This window comes from Neopelma chrysocephalum, unplaced genomic scaffold, assembly GCF_003984885.1.
Source record: "Neopelma chrysocephalum unplaced genomic scaffold, ASM398488v2 Primary Assembly neopelma1_105, whole genome shotgun sequence".
Taxonomy (NCBI): Eukaryota; Metazoa; Chordata; class Aves; order Passeriformes; family Pipridae; genus Neopelma; species Neopelma chrysocephalum.
This window is the reverse complement of record NW_020897769.1, coordinates 1,281,264-1,293,452: the sequence shown is the minus strand read 5'-3', so window position 1 is coordinate 1,293,452 and position 12,189 is coordinate 1,281,264. Positions and strand designations below refer to the sequence as shown.

At 55.2% G+C, this 12,189-nt stretch overlaps 1 protein-coding gene across 1 annotated transcript; it reads right to left on the bottom strand.

The window, feature by feature from the left end:
- Positions 1-1,009: 1,009 nt before the first annotated feature.
- On the bottom strand, positions 1,010-4,358 carry LOC113973730 (BTB/POZ domain-containing protein KCTD12-like). Its single transcript, XM_027696216.1, has 2 exons — positions 4,264-4,358; positions 1,010-2,583 (listed from the first exon to the last, which is right to left on the bottom strand). The coding sequence occupies exon 2, from the start codon at positions 2,557-2,559 to the stop codon at positions 1,690-1,692; it is 870 nt and encodes a 289-aa protein (XP_027552017.1). The 5' UTR covers positions 2,560-2,583; positions 4,264-4,358; the 3' UTR covers positions 1,010-1,689.
- Positions 4,359-12,189: the final 7,831 nt, after the last annotated feature.

Genomic DNA, 12,189 nt, shown 5'->3' with positions numbered 1-12,189 from the left:
GGTGGAAAGCAGAGATGGATGAAGGGTGCCTTGGGAGGAAGATGGAGGAGCAGGGATGGGTGGTGGAGAAGCAGGGATGGATGGTGAGTGATTTGGATGGATGGTGGAGGAGCAGGGATAGATGATGGAGGAGCAGGGGTGGATGGTGGAGGAGCAGGGATGGATGGTGGAGGAGCAGGGATGGATGGTGGGGGAGCAGGGGAGGATGACAGAGGAGCAAGGGTGGATGGAGGGTGCCATGGATGGATGGCAGAGGACCAGGGGGCAGGAGCAGGCAGCAGTTGGGCACATCAGGGTCACCTGCATCTGCTCCTGCAGGTGTTGGCACCCAGAGGTGCAGGCCAAGCCCTTGTTCAGAGCACGCAAGGTCCTGCTGGGGTGATGGGGTGACCATCACCCAGGGCTGGGCGCAGATGGGTGGGCAATTCTGCCCCTTCCCACCTGCCCTGGCATCTCTGCAGGGATGTGCTGCGCTGCCACGGGGCCCAGCAGGGCTGGGAGCCAAAGAGGGCTCTGCTGAGTTTGTCTTCCTTCCTTCTTCTCTTTGATTTGAGCCCACACCCTAAAGCACATCTGTCCCTGCCCCTGTGCCAGGGCACACCTCCTGGTGCCCCCTGGCAGCATCCCCAGCTCTGCCCCTTGGCACAGACACAGCCCGGTGGGTTTGGTTCCTTTATTACACAATTCCCAGGCGTGGGAAAGCAGCGGCAGCCCCTGGAGAGCTGGGATTGGAGAGACCTTCCCAAGAGTTCTCCCAAACAGCAAGGATTCCCTTTACTGGGTGAAGTTGTGGCCGTGGCTGGAGCATCCCAACCTCATCCCTCTGATCCCATTGCTATGGAATGGAAACATGAAGGGGCTTTTTTTTCTGACAAACCTCCAAGTTTTGGAGAGATGTGTGAGCATTTTTACACCCTACAGCACGTAAAGCCTTCCCCACTCCCCCCCACCTCCCTCCACATGTACATGAGCAGAGCATCTGCCCATCCACACCCTCCCACCCCCCAAAATACCTCCCCCCAAAACACCCCCCCAAGGCATCCCAGAGCAGCAGCGAGGCTTCAGCTCAGAACTGCAAACACGGGGTGAGGTTTTACCCTCCCCAAGCGCTGCCAATCTAAAGGCTAAGCTGCTTACAGGGGCTCATGGCAATACATCCTGCCAGGCTTCATCTTCCCAACCCCCCCCCTCCCCTCCCTGGCTCTGCTTCCCACCTTTCTCCGTGTCCTTAACCCAACTCTTCCTCACCCACAGCCCTTGGCAGGTCAAACACAGTGAGTGCAGCACAGTCCCGAGCAGCTGCAGATGTACAGAGAGCCAAGTTCAGCGTCCAACACAAGCTCATCCAGCTGCAGGAATTCCAGACAAAGCACAGTCCGGCGTGTCCCCCCCTCCCACCCAAACCACGCGGCAATGTCCAAGTCCACACATCCAGGGAGGGTTGGGAGCTACTGCAGAAGTCGGAGAGAGGGAAGAAGGTTGGTGCTCAGCAGCTGCTACAAGGAAGAGCTGGGCAGGTTCAACGTGGAGGAAGGAGGAGGGGGAAAAAAACCCAAAAACAAACTCAAAAGGAGGCAAAGGGGGAACGCCGGGATTCAGGGATGGATGTCTACCTTCTAGGCAACAGCCAGCATGGGAGAGGAAAGAGGGATGGTTGGTGTTTGGTTTGTGGAGGGTTGGTTGGTTGTGTCACTCACGATAGAAAACATATTCGGTGTAAGAGGTCCAGATCCTGTCGTCCGTCTGGTCGTGGGCGAAGGCACACGTGCCCGTGGAGTTGCAGGCCACCATGTGGAAGCCAGCATCGGCCAGTTTGTCAAAGGCCTGCTCCAGGAAGGTGAATTTGAGGTAGTACCTGGAGGTGTACCTCTCCGGGGGCCTGTCCGGGTCCCTGCTCTCGTTCAAGGTGTCCCCAAAGACCTCCTTGGCCAGCGAGGTCTTCCCGCACACCATGATCCGGGCCACCCGGCGGAACTTGGCGTCCGTCTGGCTGTCCCTGCCCAGGGTGTAGGAGCCCCTGTAGCCGATGGTGATGAACCCTGCCCTGCGGCCCTCGGTGCCGGCGGTGCCGGCAGTGCCACCGGCCGCGGCGCCGGGCAGGGCGGTGCCGGCGGAGCTCAGCGCGCGGGCGGCCTCGGCGCCGGGGGACAGCTCCTCGGGGTCGCTCTGGCAGGGATCCTCTCCCAGGGAGTTCTGCTTGCTCAGCTTCGGCGCCAACATCTTCACCAGCTCGGGCAGCATGAAGTACTCGGCCTCCCGCTGCAGCCGGCTCCGCTCCGGGAAGTGCTCCGGCAGCACCAGCTGCTGGTCCCGCATGTAATCCAGGATGTAGCGGAACAGGAACCCGTCCCGGTCCACGAAGAAGCGGCCCTTGCTGTCGCGGGCCAGGGAGCGCACGTTCTTCTGGGTGAACATCTCCCAGAGCAGGGAGCCGGGCACGCTCACCAGCGTGGGGTGCCGGGTGATGTAGACTTGCCCACCCACGTTGAGCTCGATGATGTCAGGGAAGGGGTTGTCCTCGCCGGGGTTGGCACAGCCCGCGCCGTCTGCCAGGGCCATGGTGAGCTCCCGCTGCCTTCCCACCTGCAGCACCAACCAGACACGGGGCGGTGTTAAACCTGCCAGCACACACAGCACCCCCCAGCTGCCCCCATCCCAAGGGATCCCAAGGCAGATCACACGTAGAATCATAGAATCGTTCGGATTGGAAAAGCCCTCTAAGATCATCGAGTCCAGCTACAGACCCAGCACTGCCAAGCCACCACTAAATACTAAATACTTGCTTTGGGTCAGCAAGCAGTGCAGGACTAGATTCTCATCTCTCTTGAAGTCTGGAATTCATCTCTTCACCAATCCCTGGCTCTTGGAATAAGCAGCATTAACTAATGCCACCTTCCTTTCCACTGTTCAGCCTGGTCTGACCACACCACCTGCACTCTCCCAACAGTCATTCCCGGGGCGGGGGCTCGGCCCCTTTGCCCAGGAAGGCGCAGGGACACCGGATAGATGTTGACAACAGGAAAGGCAGGGCTGTCACACCCTGGGGCAGAGCAGGGACCTGCTAGCTCCGCATCCTGCCGGGCAGGAGGAGCCCCGAGGCTGCCAGGGGAGGAGCATCACGGCGCAGGGTCCCTGCCCAGCCAGGGGGCTGGAGGACTTTGCGCTCCCACTCCAGGAGCACCCACCGGGCTGCCAGAAAAGCAGTGCTTAGATAGCACCGTGAAGGACAGAGGGACGGCGCCTTTTGGCTCTTCTGCTCCGTCCTTGCTCCTGGAAAGTGCTCAAAGAGACTCGAAGCCAAGCTGAGAGATGGCAGAACCTCTCCAAGGGGTTGGGACCAAGACAAATACCGGGCTACTGGTACAGCCTCGGGCCAGATGCCACGTATTTCTACGTTTTCCAAAGACAAGGCGATTCTTGGATATCTCTTGACACTGCAAATCAGCTGCTTACATAAACCTGGCTCAGCAGGCAGACTCTGGATCCAGCCTGGCCAAGCCGTGCTCCGTGCAGGGATTTGGGTGAGAAGGGGTTCCCTGTGCTGGCGGGGCTGATCTCCAGCTCTGCCCACTCCCTGTGTGCTGTTAGTGCTGCCCTGGGGCTGCTCGGAGGTTGGGACCCCCCCCCCCCCCCGGAACTGGTCCCACATCCAAGAAACAGCACTAAGTCTCGCCCCGTCCTTGTGTCCTGCTGTGAAGCTTCACAGGAGCAGCTGAAAAGGATCCCAACACAAATTTTCGAGAAACTAAAGGACAAGGATAGAACTCTGCGGGCACTTTTGGGTAGAGGGGCAGAGCTGAGCCAGCGTTTCATGGCCACACTCCTCCTCTCAGCTCACGGGGATGCTCAGGCAGAATCGGCTTTGAACGAGGAGTGACTTGGACAAGGAACAGGCTGCTGGAAAAGAGGATCAGCGCGGTCCCTCTGGCTCCCAGCTTCCCAATCCCCCTCCGCAGCGGCTTTGGGTGCCTTTCCCTGGCGATTCCATGCCCACCGTGCAGCCCAGCGGGCAGGAGCCGCCCGTGCCCGGAGCTCGCATCCCTTTGTCACGGGTGGCGGGGGGGCTGCCCACGGTGGGATGAGGGTTTGGGGGGGAGCAGGGAGAGCTGCCCCAGGCACGGAGCGGGGGGGACATCAACGGGGACATCAGCGGGGACATCAGCGGGGACATCAGCGGGCACAGCCCGGCTCAGCCCCGAGAGCCGGAGCTGTCCGAGCGCTCCTCGGCACCGCCCCGGCCGGGGGACCCCCCGCCCCCGTTACCTCCGCAGGGCGGCCCGGCCGCTCGGCTCCGCTCCAGGCTGTGCCGCCGCTCCCTGGCGCTTCTCCGCTGCCCGTCCCTCCGTGCCGGTCCCGCAGCTCCGCTCCGCCCGCCCGGCCCTGGCCCCGCTGTTTTATGGCCGAGAAGGCGGCGAGCGCCGTCCCCTGTCGGCCCCGGGACCGCCTTCCCCCGCCTTCCCCCGCCTCTCCCCGCCTCCCTCCCCTCTGCCTGCTCGGGCCCCCCCGTCCCCGAATTCCCTGTCCCCGCATCCCCCCATCCCCGTATCCCCCGTCCCCATCCCGTCACCGCATCCCCCCGTCCCCTCGTCCCCCTTCCCCACATTCCCCGTCCCCGTATCCCCGTCCTCGCATCCCCTGTCTCCGTATCCCCCTGTCCCCGCATCCCCCTGTCCCTGCATCCCCCTGTCCTCATATTCCCCGCTCCCTCATCCCCTTGTCCACACATCCCCTGTCCCCGTGTCCTCCGTCTCCGTCCCCGTCCCCCCCGTCCCGTATCCCCCATTCCCACACCCCCCTTGTCCCCGCATCATCCCCGTATCTCCCCGTCCCTGCATCCCTGGCCCCGAATCCCCCGTCCCCATATCCCTCGTCCTTGCACCCCATCCCTCCATCCCCCGTCCCCTCACCCCCCTGTCCACGTATCCCCTGTCCCCATATTCCCCCGTCCCCGCTGGGGGAATGCAGGAGGACCCTCCCCATCCCCTGGGAATGCAGCTTGTTAAAAACCAGAGCGAGGGACTTGTCACCCGGACAGAGAGTGCCAGGAGGAGGGGGAACAGCTTTGAACTAAAAGAAGGCAGGTTTGGATTAGATATTGGGAAGGGATTCTTCCCTGTGAGCGTGGGGAGGTGCTGGAATGGATTTCCCAGAGAAGCTGTGGCTGCCCCATCCCTGGGATTGTCCAAGGCCAGGTTGGAGCAGTCTGGGATAGTGGCAGGTGTCCCTGCCCATGGAACTGGATGGGCTTTGAGGTCCCTTCCAACCCAAACCTTTGTGTAATGCAGTGGATGATTGCAAGATCCAGCAGGCAAAAATGTACCAACAGCCCATTTATTGCTATTCCTGGGATGATCTTAAATTCCTGAGCTGTGGGGGCTGAAATCCCCTTTCCCAAGGTATGAATGACACCAGTGGGATCATAAAGAGCTCAGCCAGCTGTGCCAGCCTGTTTATCAGTGCTGGAAAAGCCAGGCACGAGAAGATAGAATCCAGCTCTTCTTTGTTTGTGTGAAAAGGCCAGTTTTCTGCAAAAACAGGAAACTACAATTCCAAACAACACCTCAATGTTTGCCCATTTTCTAAAACTCTGTCGAGGACAGTTTAAACCCCAGTGTTCTGTGACAGCAGAGCTGGCCTGAGTTTGTGTCTCTGTCAAATTTTCTAAGGGCAGAAGATGCAATTTCTTCTTCTCCTGCAGATCAGATCCCACCCTGAATCTGGGCACTTATGTCCGAGGAATTTTTCTGTGTGGGTTTCTCATTGTTGTTTTCTTGTATCCCAGGGTTGTTTGTTTGTTGTCCCATAAATTGCAGGAACTTTGCCATGTGCATGTTTTGTGGGATGTATTTACAGATGGGGGAAAGTTAAAAAATGAGGTGAAGCGTTTTTAAATTGTAGAAATGAAGACCATCAAATGCTCTCAACTAAACAAACAAACAAACAAAAATTAAAATAAGAATGTTTTTAACAACACAGTTCTAGCTCCAAATTTTGTTTCACCTGCAAATGTTAGAACTTAAGAGACAAAGATGATGGAAACTCGGAGAGCGAAATTCCTCCTCCTCAGACTGTTGTGTGAAATGGTTACAGCTGGGTTTGAACCTAACCAAAAGCTGGCTGGGATGGATGAATGGATGGATGAATGGATGGATGGATGGATGAATGGATGGATGGAGGGATGAAGGGAGGGATGGAGGGATGGAGGGATGGATGGATGGAGGGATGGAGGGATGGAGGGATGGATGGAAAGATAAAGTTTTGCTCAAAAGGTGGTTGAAACATCTTTGAAATTGCCCTGTGGGCAAATTTAGTCACTGTGAGCCTGTTTGACTGTGAGGGGTGGGTTGGGATGAAATCCAGTGTGTTTCTCTCCCACTCTTCTGGAGGCCTGGTCCAAAGTGACTGCAAGTCCATTGGAAAATTCCCAGTCTTGTTGGGCAGACAACTCTTGTCTCTGGAAGATGCTGTGATCCCCAGCTGTCACCAAAGCTAATGGTCCAGCTCTTCAGCCCATCCTCCCTCTCACCCATCCTGGGTCACTGGGGACTTGCAGAGAAGCAAAGGACACTGAAAAAACTCTCAATGAAACCCCTCTGTAACTCCATAAACCCCCCTGGTGTTCCCAGTGGGAACAGTTGCCCACTCAACATCCCCCAAGCCACAAGGCATCGGGGCTCTGGGTTTTGCAGGAAGTACTTACAGGAAGTTCCTGCTCTGTCCAGTCCTCTGATTTCCCCAACTCCATCAGAGACTTATTTCCTTGAGAGCTTAAATTGTTCCATCAAACTTAGTTGGAATTGCCCAAAGAATTCAAAATATCTGGGGGAGGAGAGAGGCAGCAGCTCCCTGTGTCGCACACAGCTCCCATCACATTAATCTTTTTTCCTTAGGAAATGAGCCTAAAAATAACCTGAATTTGATAATGAGTTTAGAGGGCCACAAAAGCAAGGCTGCCCAGGGAATTAGTTGGATATTCCCCACAGAAAGTGCTCTGCCCAGTGGTCTTGGCAAGGTGGGATCCCTGCCCTGGGAGGCTGCAGGGATGGGGACCCTGTTTTGGGGTCAGCAGAGTTATAGGATCACAGGATCACTAAGGGTGGGAAAGCCCTCCAAGGCCACCGAGCCCAACTGCTCCTCCAGCACTGCCAAGGCCACCCTTGTCCCCAAGTGCCACATCCCCATGGCTGTTAAACCCCTCCAGGGATGTGGGGACTCCACCCCTGCCCTGGGCAGCTGTGCCAGGGCTGGACAACTCTTCCCACAAGGAAATTTTCCCTAATATCCAATTTAAACCAATTTATCCTGTGCGGGTGGGAGCCCAGGACAGGCAGAGTGAGAGGAGCAACAAGTGTTAGATGGCACCTTCCTCTCCTATTGATGTTCAGATGGATCAGACTCAAATCCCTGCAAATTCCAGGCCACCACCGTCTGAGCAACAGTGCAGCCTCTGAGATCTCACCCCAGTGCCTGGCTTGTCCCATGTGATGTGACGCTGCTGCCTTCACCACTGTCCCATCTCTGCTGCCTCAGTGCTTTGTCCTCCACACTGATGCCTTAAACTCTATATTATATAAAATTTCAGGGGCTCAAATTGGTGCAAGTATTTCCATGAGCTGCCGTGGAAATCATCCAGGCCACTGCTGACGTGTCTTGAGGCAACGGGAAACGTGATCTGCAGAGGAGGGGAAGATGTTTGGCACCACAGAAGCATCGAGGGGGTCTGGAAAGTCACGAGAAATTGCCAAGAGGGTTTATAAAGCAGCTTTTACAAGTTCTTCCAGCGGAGAATGGAACAAGAATTTGGGTCCCTCTCTGACTTCTGAAGATTTTTATCGACCGCAAGAGTGGGAGATGATTCATCCCCATCCCAAGAGAAGGCAGGACTGGGCTCAGTGTGGGTTTGTTTGCGTCCACTGTGTGATTACACAGGGTCTGCTGATTGCAGGGAAGGCACTGGCATCACTTCCTGGCTGGAATTCCCAGTTCTTCGTGTTCTCTGAGCTTGGACACAATTCACTTCACCCCGTGGTGCCTCATCCTCCTCATCCACCGCCCAGAAGGTCCTGCCCACCCCTCAGTCACCATTGTTAAAACCCTGTGGTGTTGCCCCAAAACTCTTTGAAAGCTCTTTAAAGATGCATTTTTAAGGACTGACGGGTGTAAATGGGAAAACAAGACACAAATGCCTCCATTGCCTGATTTTTTTTTTCCTCAGCTGAGAAAAATAAAAGAAATATAATAAATATAATAAATCTATTGTGAGCCCTGCTCTGAGGAGGACCTTGTGATCCATCACGTTGCAAGGATGTCCCAGAGAACTGATGCTGCTACACCAGCTCCTTATCTAGAGATAACAAGGAGAAACACGTGTTGAGAGAGGCATATTTATCAGAGGAAAAAAAATCCCCTATTTCCTGCACTCAGAAGGGTTCAGCACACAGAGGTTCAGATTCCTCTGTGCCACTGTCATGATTCCCCAACAAGGACTGAAAGCAGGAATCTTTCATCCTTAAACAAAGTGGAACCAGTCCTAAAAAGGCAGCAGAAACCCTGAGTGTGAGACTCCTATGGGGCACTGAATTATTTTTAACACATTTGGGGCACTGCATTATTTTTATACATTTGGGCCACTTCATTATCTTTATATGTTTGGGGCACTTCATTATCTTTATATGTTTGGGGCACTGCATTATTCTTAATACATTTTGGGGCACTGCATTATTGTCAATACATTTGGGGCACTGCATTATTTACACATGTGGGACACTGCATTATTTACACATTTGTGGCACTGGGCGCTGCATTATTTTTATACATTCGAGGCACTGCATTATTTACATGTTTTACACATTACATTGTTTTAATAAGTTTGGGGCACTGCATTATTTTTAAGACATCTGAGGCACTGCATTATTTTGTAAGTTTGGAGCACTGTGTTATTTTGCATTAATTTGGAGCACTGCATTGTTTTTATAATTTTGGGGCGCTGCATTGTTTTTAATACATTCGAGGTCTTATGGCTGGATTGTCATCAGTGAGAAAATCACCCTTTACAGCATCTCTGCTCCTCCTGGTACTTCCAGCTCCCTCTCCCTCTTCCCTCTTCTGTCTTCCCTCTCTCTGTCCTCCTTTATTCTTCCTCTGTGCAGGGTTTCCTTCGGTTCCCCTCCTGCCACTCCACCTCCGTGGGTTCAATTAAAATCCCACCCTGGGCTTTCTGAGTGAGAATAGCGGTTGAAGGGGCTCTCACTCCTGAGTTACTGACGCCAGGAGGGCTCCTGGATGCCCAGAAATCAGCAGCAATCCACCCAGAGGCACATCCGTGCCTCTCCTGCTTCCCCTCTGTCCTCCGGCTGTGCCGGGAGCCACATCCCGCATGGACACCTGAAGGGAAAGGGAAGCGACGCTCCCTCCGTGGTACCACAGCTCTGCCCTCTCCTTGCTGTGCCCGGAGCAGCCTGGAAACTCCAGCCATTGCCAGCTTCTAAAAAAAACCGTGGATAATCTGCTTGTGCCCGGCCGGGAGGAGCTCAGGTGGCTTTGCAGCTCCGGGGAGCAGCCGCGCACGTCTGACCCCGCTCCCTCCCGAGAGCCCAGCCTGGCACTTCAATAATTTACTTATACATCTGATCTTTCCCGTTTTTAGCAGCATCTGCCAACTCACACTACAGTTGTTGTGCCCGTCGTGTGACAGATAGGTTTGGACAAGGAAGGGAAAGGGCTGTGCTTAATGGTGCGCTTTAATTGGCTTTTCATTATTCAAGCTCAGACGGCTGCGCGGGGAAGTGCGGCTGGATCCCGGCAGCGGGGCGAGGGCAGGGCTGCAAACTCCTCCCAAAATGTGGGAGCTGCCCAGGATGAGATTTCGGTTCGGTGACATCACTAGAGGAGGATTTTCCAGTCATCGCTGATGGAAATGATGGAAATGCTGCACTGGAGACACTTCCATCCTGTGCAGGGTTTGCTGAGAGCACCCAGAACATGCCATCGAGCTCATCTCACCATCTGGAGGCAGGAACTGGATGGCCTTGGAACTACTCATCCCAAAAGCAGAGATGTCCCACACAGTCCTTTCTTTGTGGGCATTTTCAAGCTGGGAAATTAAAATCCTGATGCAGGATAAGGAAAGAACTGTCAGAGCAAAGCCCAGTGAGGAAAGATTCTGGAGCAGGTTTAGGAAAATTTCACCCTCAGAGGGAAAGGGGATTAGGAATGGTCTGGCCACGGCAGAAATACCCCCTGAAAAGCAGCACTGAGCCCTTGGGACACGGGCAAACCAAACCCCCCCAGTGCTTCTCTGCCTTGCACTCTCTGTGATCACTCTGGAGGACTTTTTATCCCCAGGTGAATTCTCCAAACCAAATTCTGCCCCCAGGACAACCCAGCCAGTCTGACCTGCTGCTGAAGCAGCTGCCATGGCCTTTGCCTTATCAAAGAGTCACTCTCCTCCAGGTCCTTGTGTCCTCTGCAAGAGCAAACATCCTGCCCTGGGGTTTCTAGGATGCAGATCATTTACACAGCAAGCTGGAAACGACCTGGGCTGTAAAACTCCCCGGGAACACTTCGATTTTCATACCCAGAGGATATATTTAGGTGCTAGTCAGTAAGACCCGAGCTTATATCACACAACAGAGGGGTGGGATAAGAAAACTTAAGGTCTAAATGGAGGTAGGTGGCAGGTGGGGGGCAGGAGAATCCTTTGTCAGCCTCGTGCAGACGGTCTGTTCCTCAGGTTCTGCCAACGTGGTGCCCCGGGGTGAAGATGCCATCTGGCTTGGCAGAGCAGCCAGCCTGGGGATGGGGATGGTGCAGGCAGAGAGGGACAGGAGGATCTGTCACAGCAACAAACCCAGGGTACCCCAAAGCAAGCCCAGTGTGTGCCCTCTCCATGCTTTCCTGCAAATGGAAGGGATTTCAACCTCATATTTTCCGTGTCTCCCAGCTCAGACAAGTTTTAAGTGCTGTATTAATGCTGCAGATGAGAGATCCTGTGTGTTCTACACCGTGTGAGGACACTCTGCAGATCAGCAAAGGGCAGGAGGAGCATTTTCAGAAGAGCAGGAAGCTCCTTTCAACCTGAGGTGCACAGGAAACCAGAGGTGCAGAGGAAATGGCTCACGCGCTCCTGGCTCAGGAAGGAAGGACCAAGCTGCTCTGAGACACTCATGGGAGCCCTTGAAAACCTTGGTGTGTGCTACAGGTCCTTGGAAACGGGGCTGTGGCATCAAACTCCACAGCTTTGGTTGGTCTCTGCTGGAAACACCAGGTCTCACGTGCCAGGAACGTGGGCTGGAAGTGTCCTCCAAGGTCAACCAGTGCTATCACACCAAACCCATTGTGCAGGCAATCTTCTGGATGTAACAAATTCCACCTGGAAAGTGGCCAAGAGCCTTCCCATCTTCATTCATTTCTTCCCCAAAAGGGCTGTCCAGCCCTGGCACAGCCGCCCAGGGCAGGGGTGGAGTCCCCATCCCTGAGGGGATTTAACAGCCCTGTGGATGTGGCACTTGGGGACACGGGTCAGTGGTGGCCTTGGCAGTGCTGGGGGTGGTTGGACTCGATGATCTCAGAGGGCTTTTCCAACCTCAGTGATTCTGTGATTCTCTCCAGCCTCAATGGGTCCATGGCTTGTTCTTTCCACATCTTCTCGTGCCACCACCACCCTTCAGCTTCGAGGTCCGGCCCCTTCTGCCCCGGGAACACAAGGGGCTGATTTACCACTGTCACAGTGGGTCAAAAGCAAGTCAGGACCGAGCTCCCTGAGCCATCCCCAGCCCTGGGCCAGCACAAACAAGAGCTCCAGGTGTGTTAGGAGCACCCCCAGGCTCAACTCCAGCCCTCCTGACCACGCTTTGTAGGGGGGATTTGCTGCCCTGTCCCGCAGCTGGACAGATGGAGGCACAAGAGCATCCATGTGACTTTGCCAGCCCTGGGAGCCAAGGGTCGATTTTGGAAAGCTCAGTCTTATCCGAGCTCTATGCCAAGGAAATTTGTTGTGCCTCGTGACTCTGAGCACCCTGGCAGTGCCAGGGCAGGCTGGGAAAAGAGTCTTCCTTAAGCCTTCCTGGAGCTTGGGAGGGTGTTTGCAGCACAGCACCGACCTCTCCAGCTCAGCTGCTCAGATCTGACCCCACCTTGGCAAAGCTCTTCCCGCTGGGCTGGTTTGGAAGCCCAGAGCCCTGCTGGGGA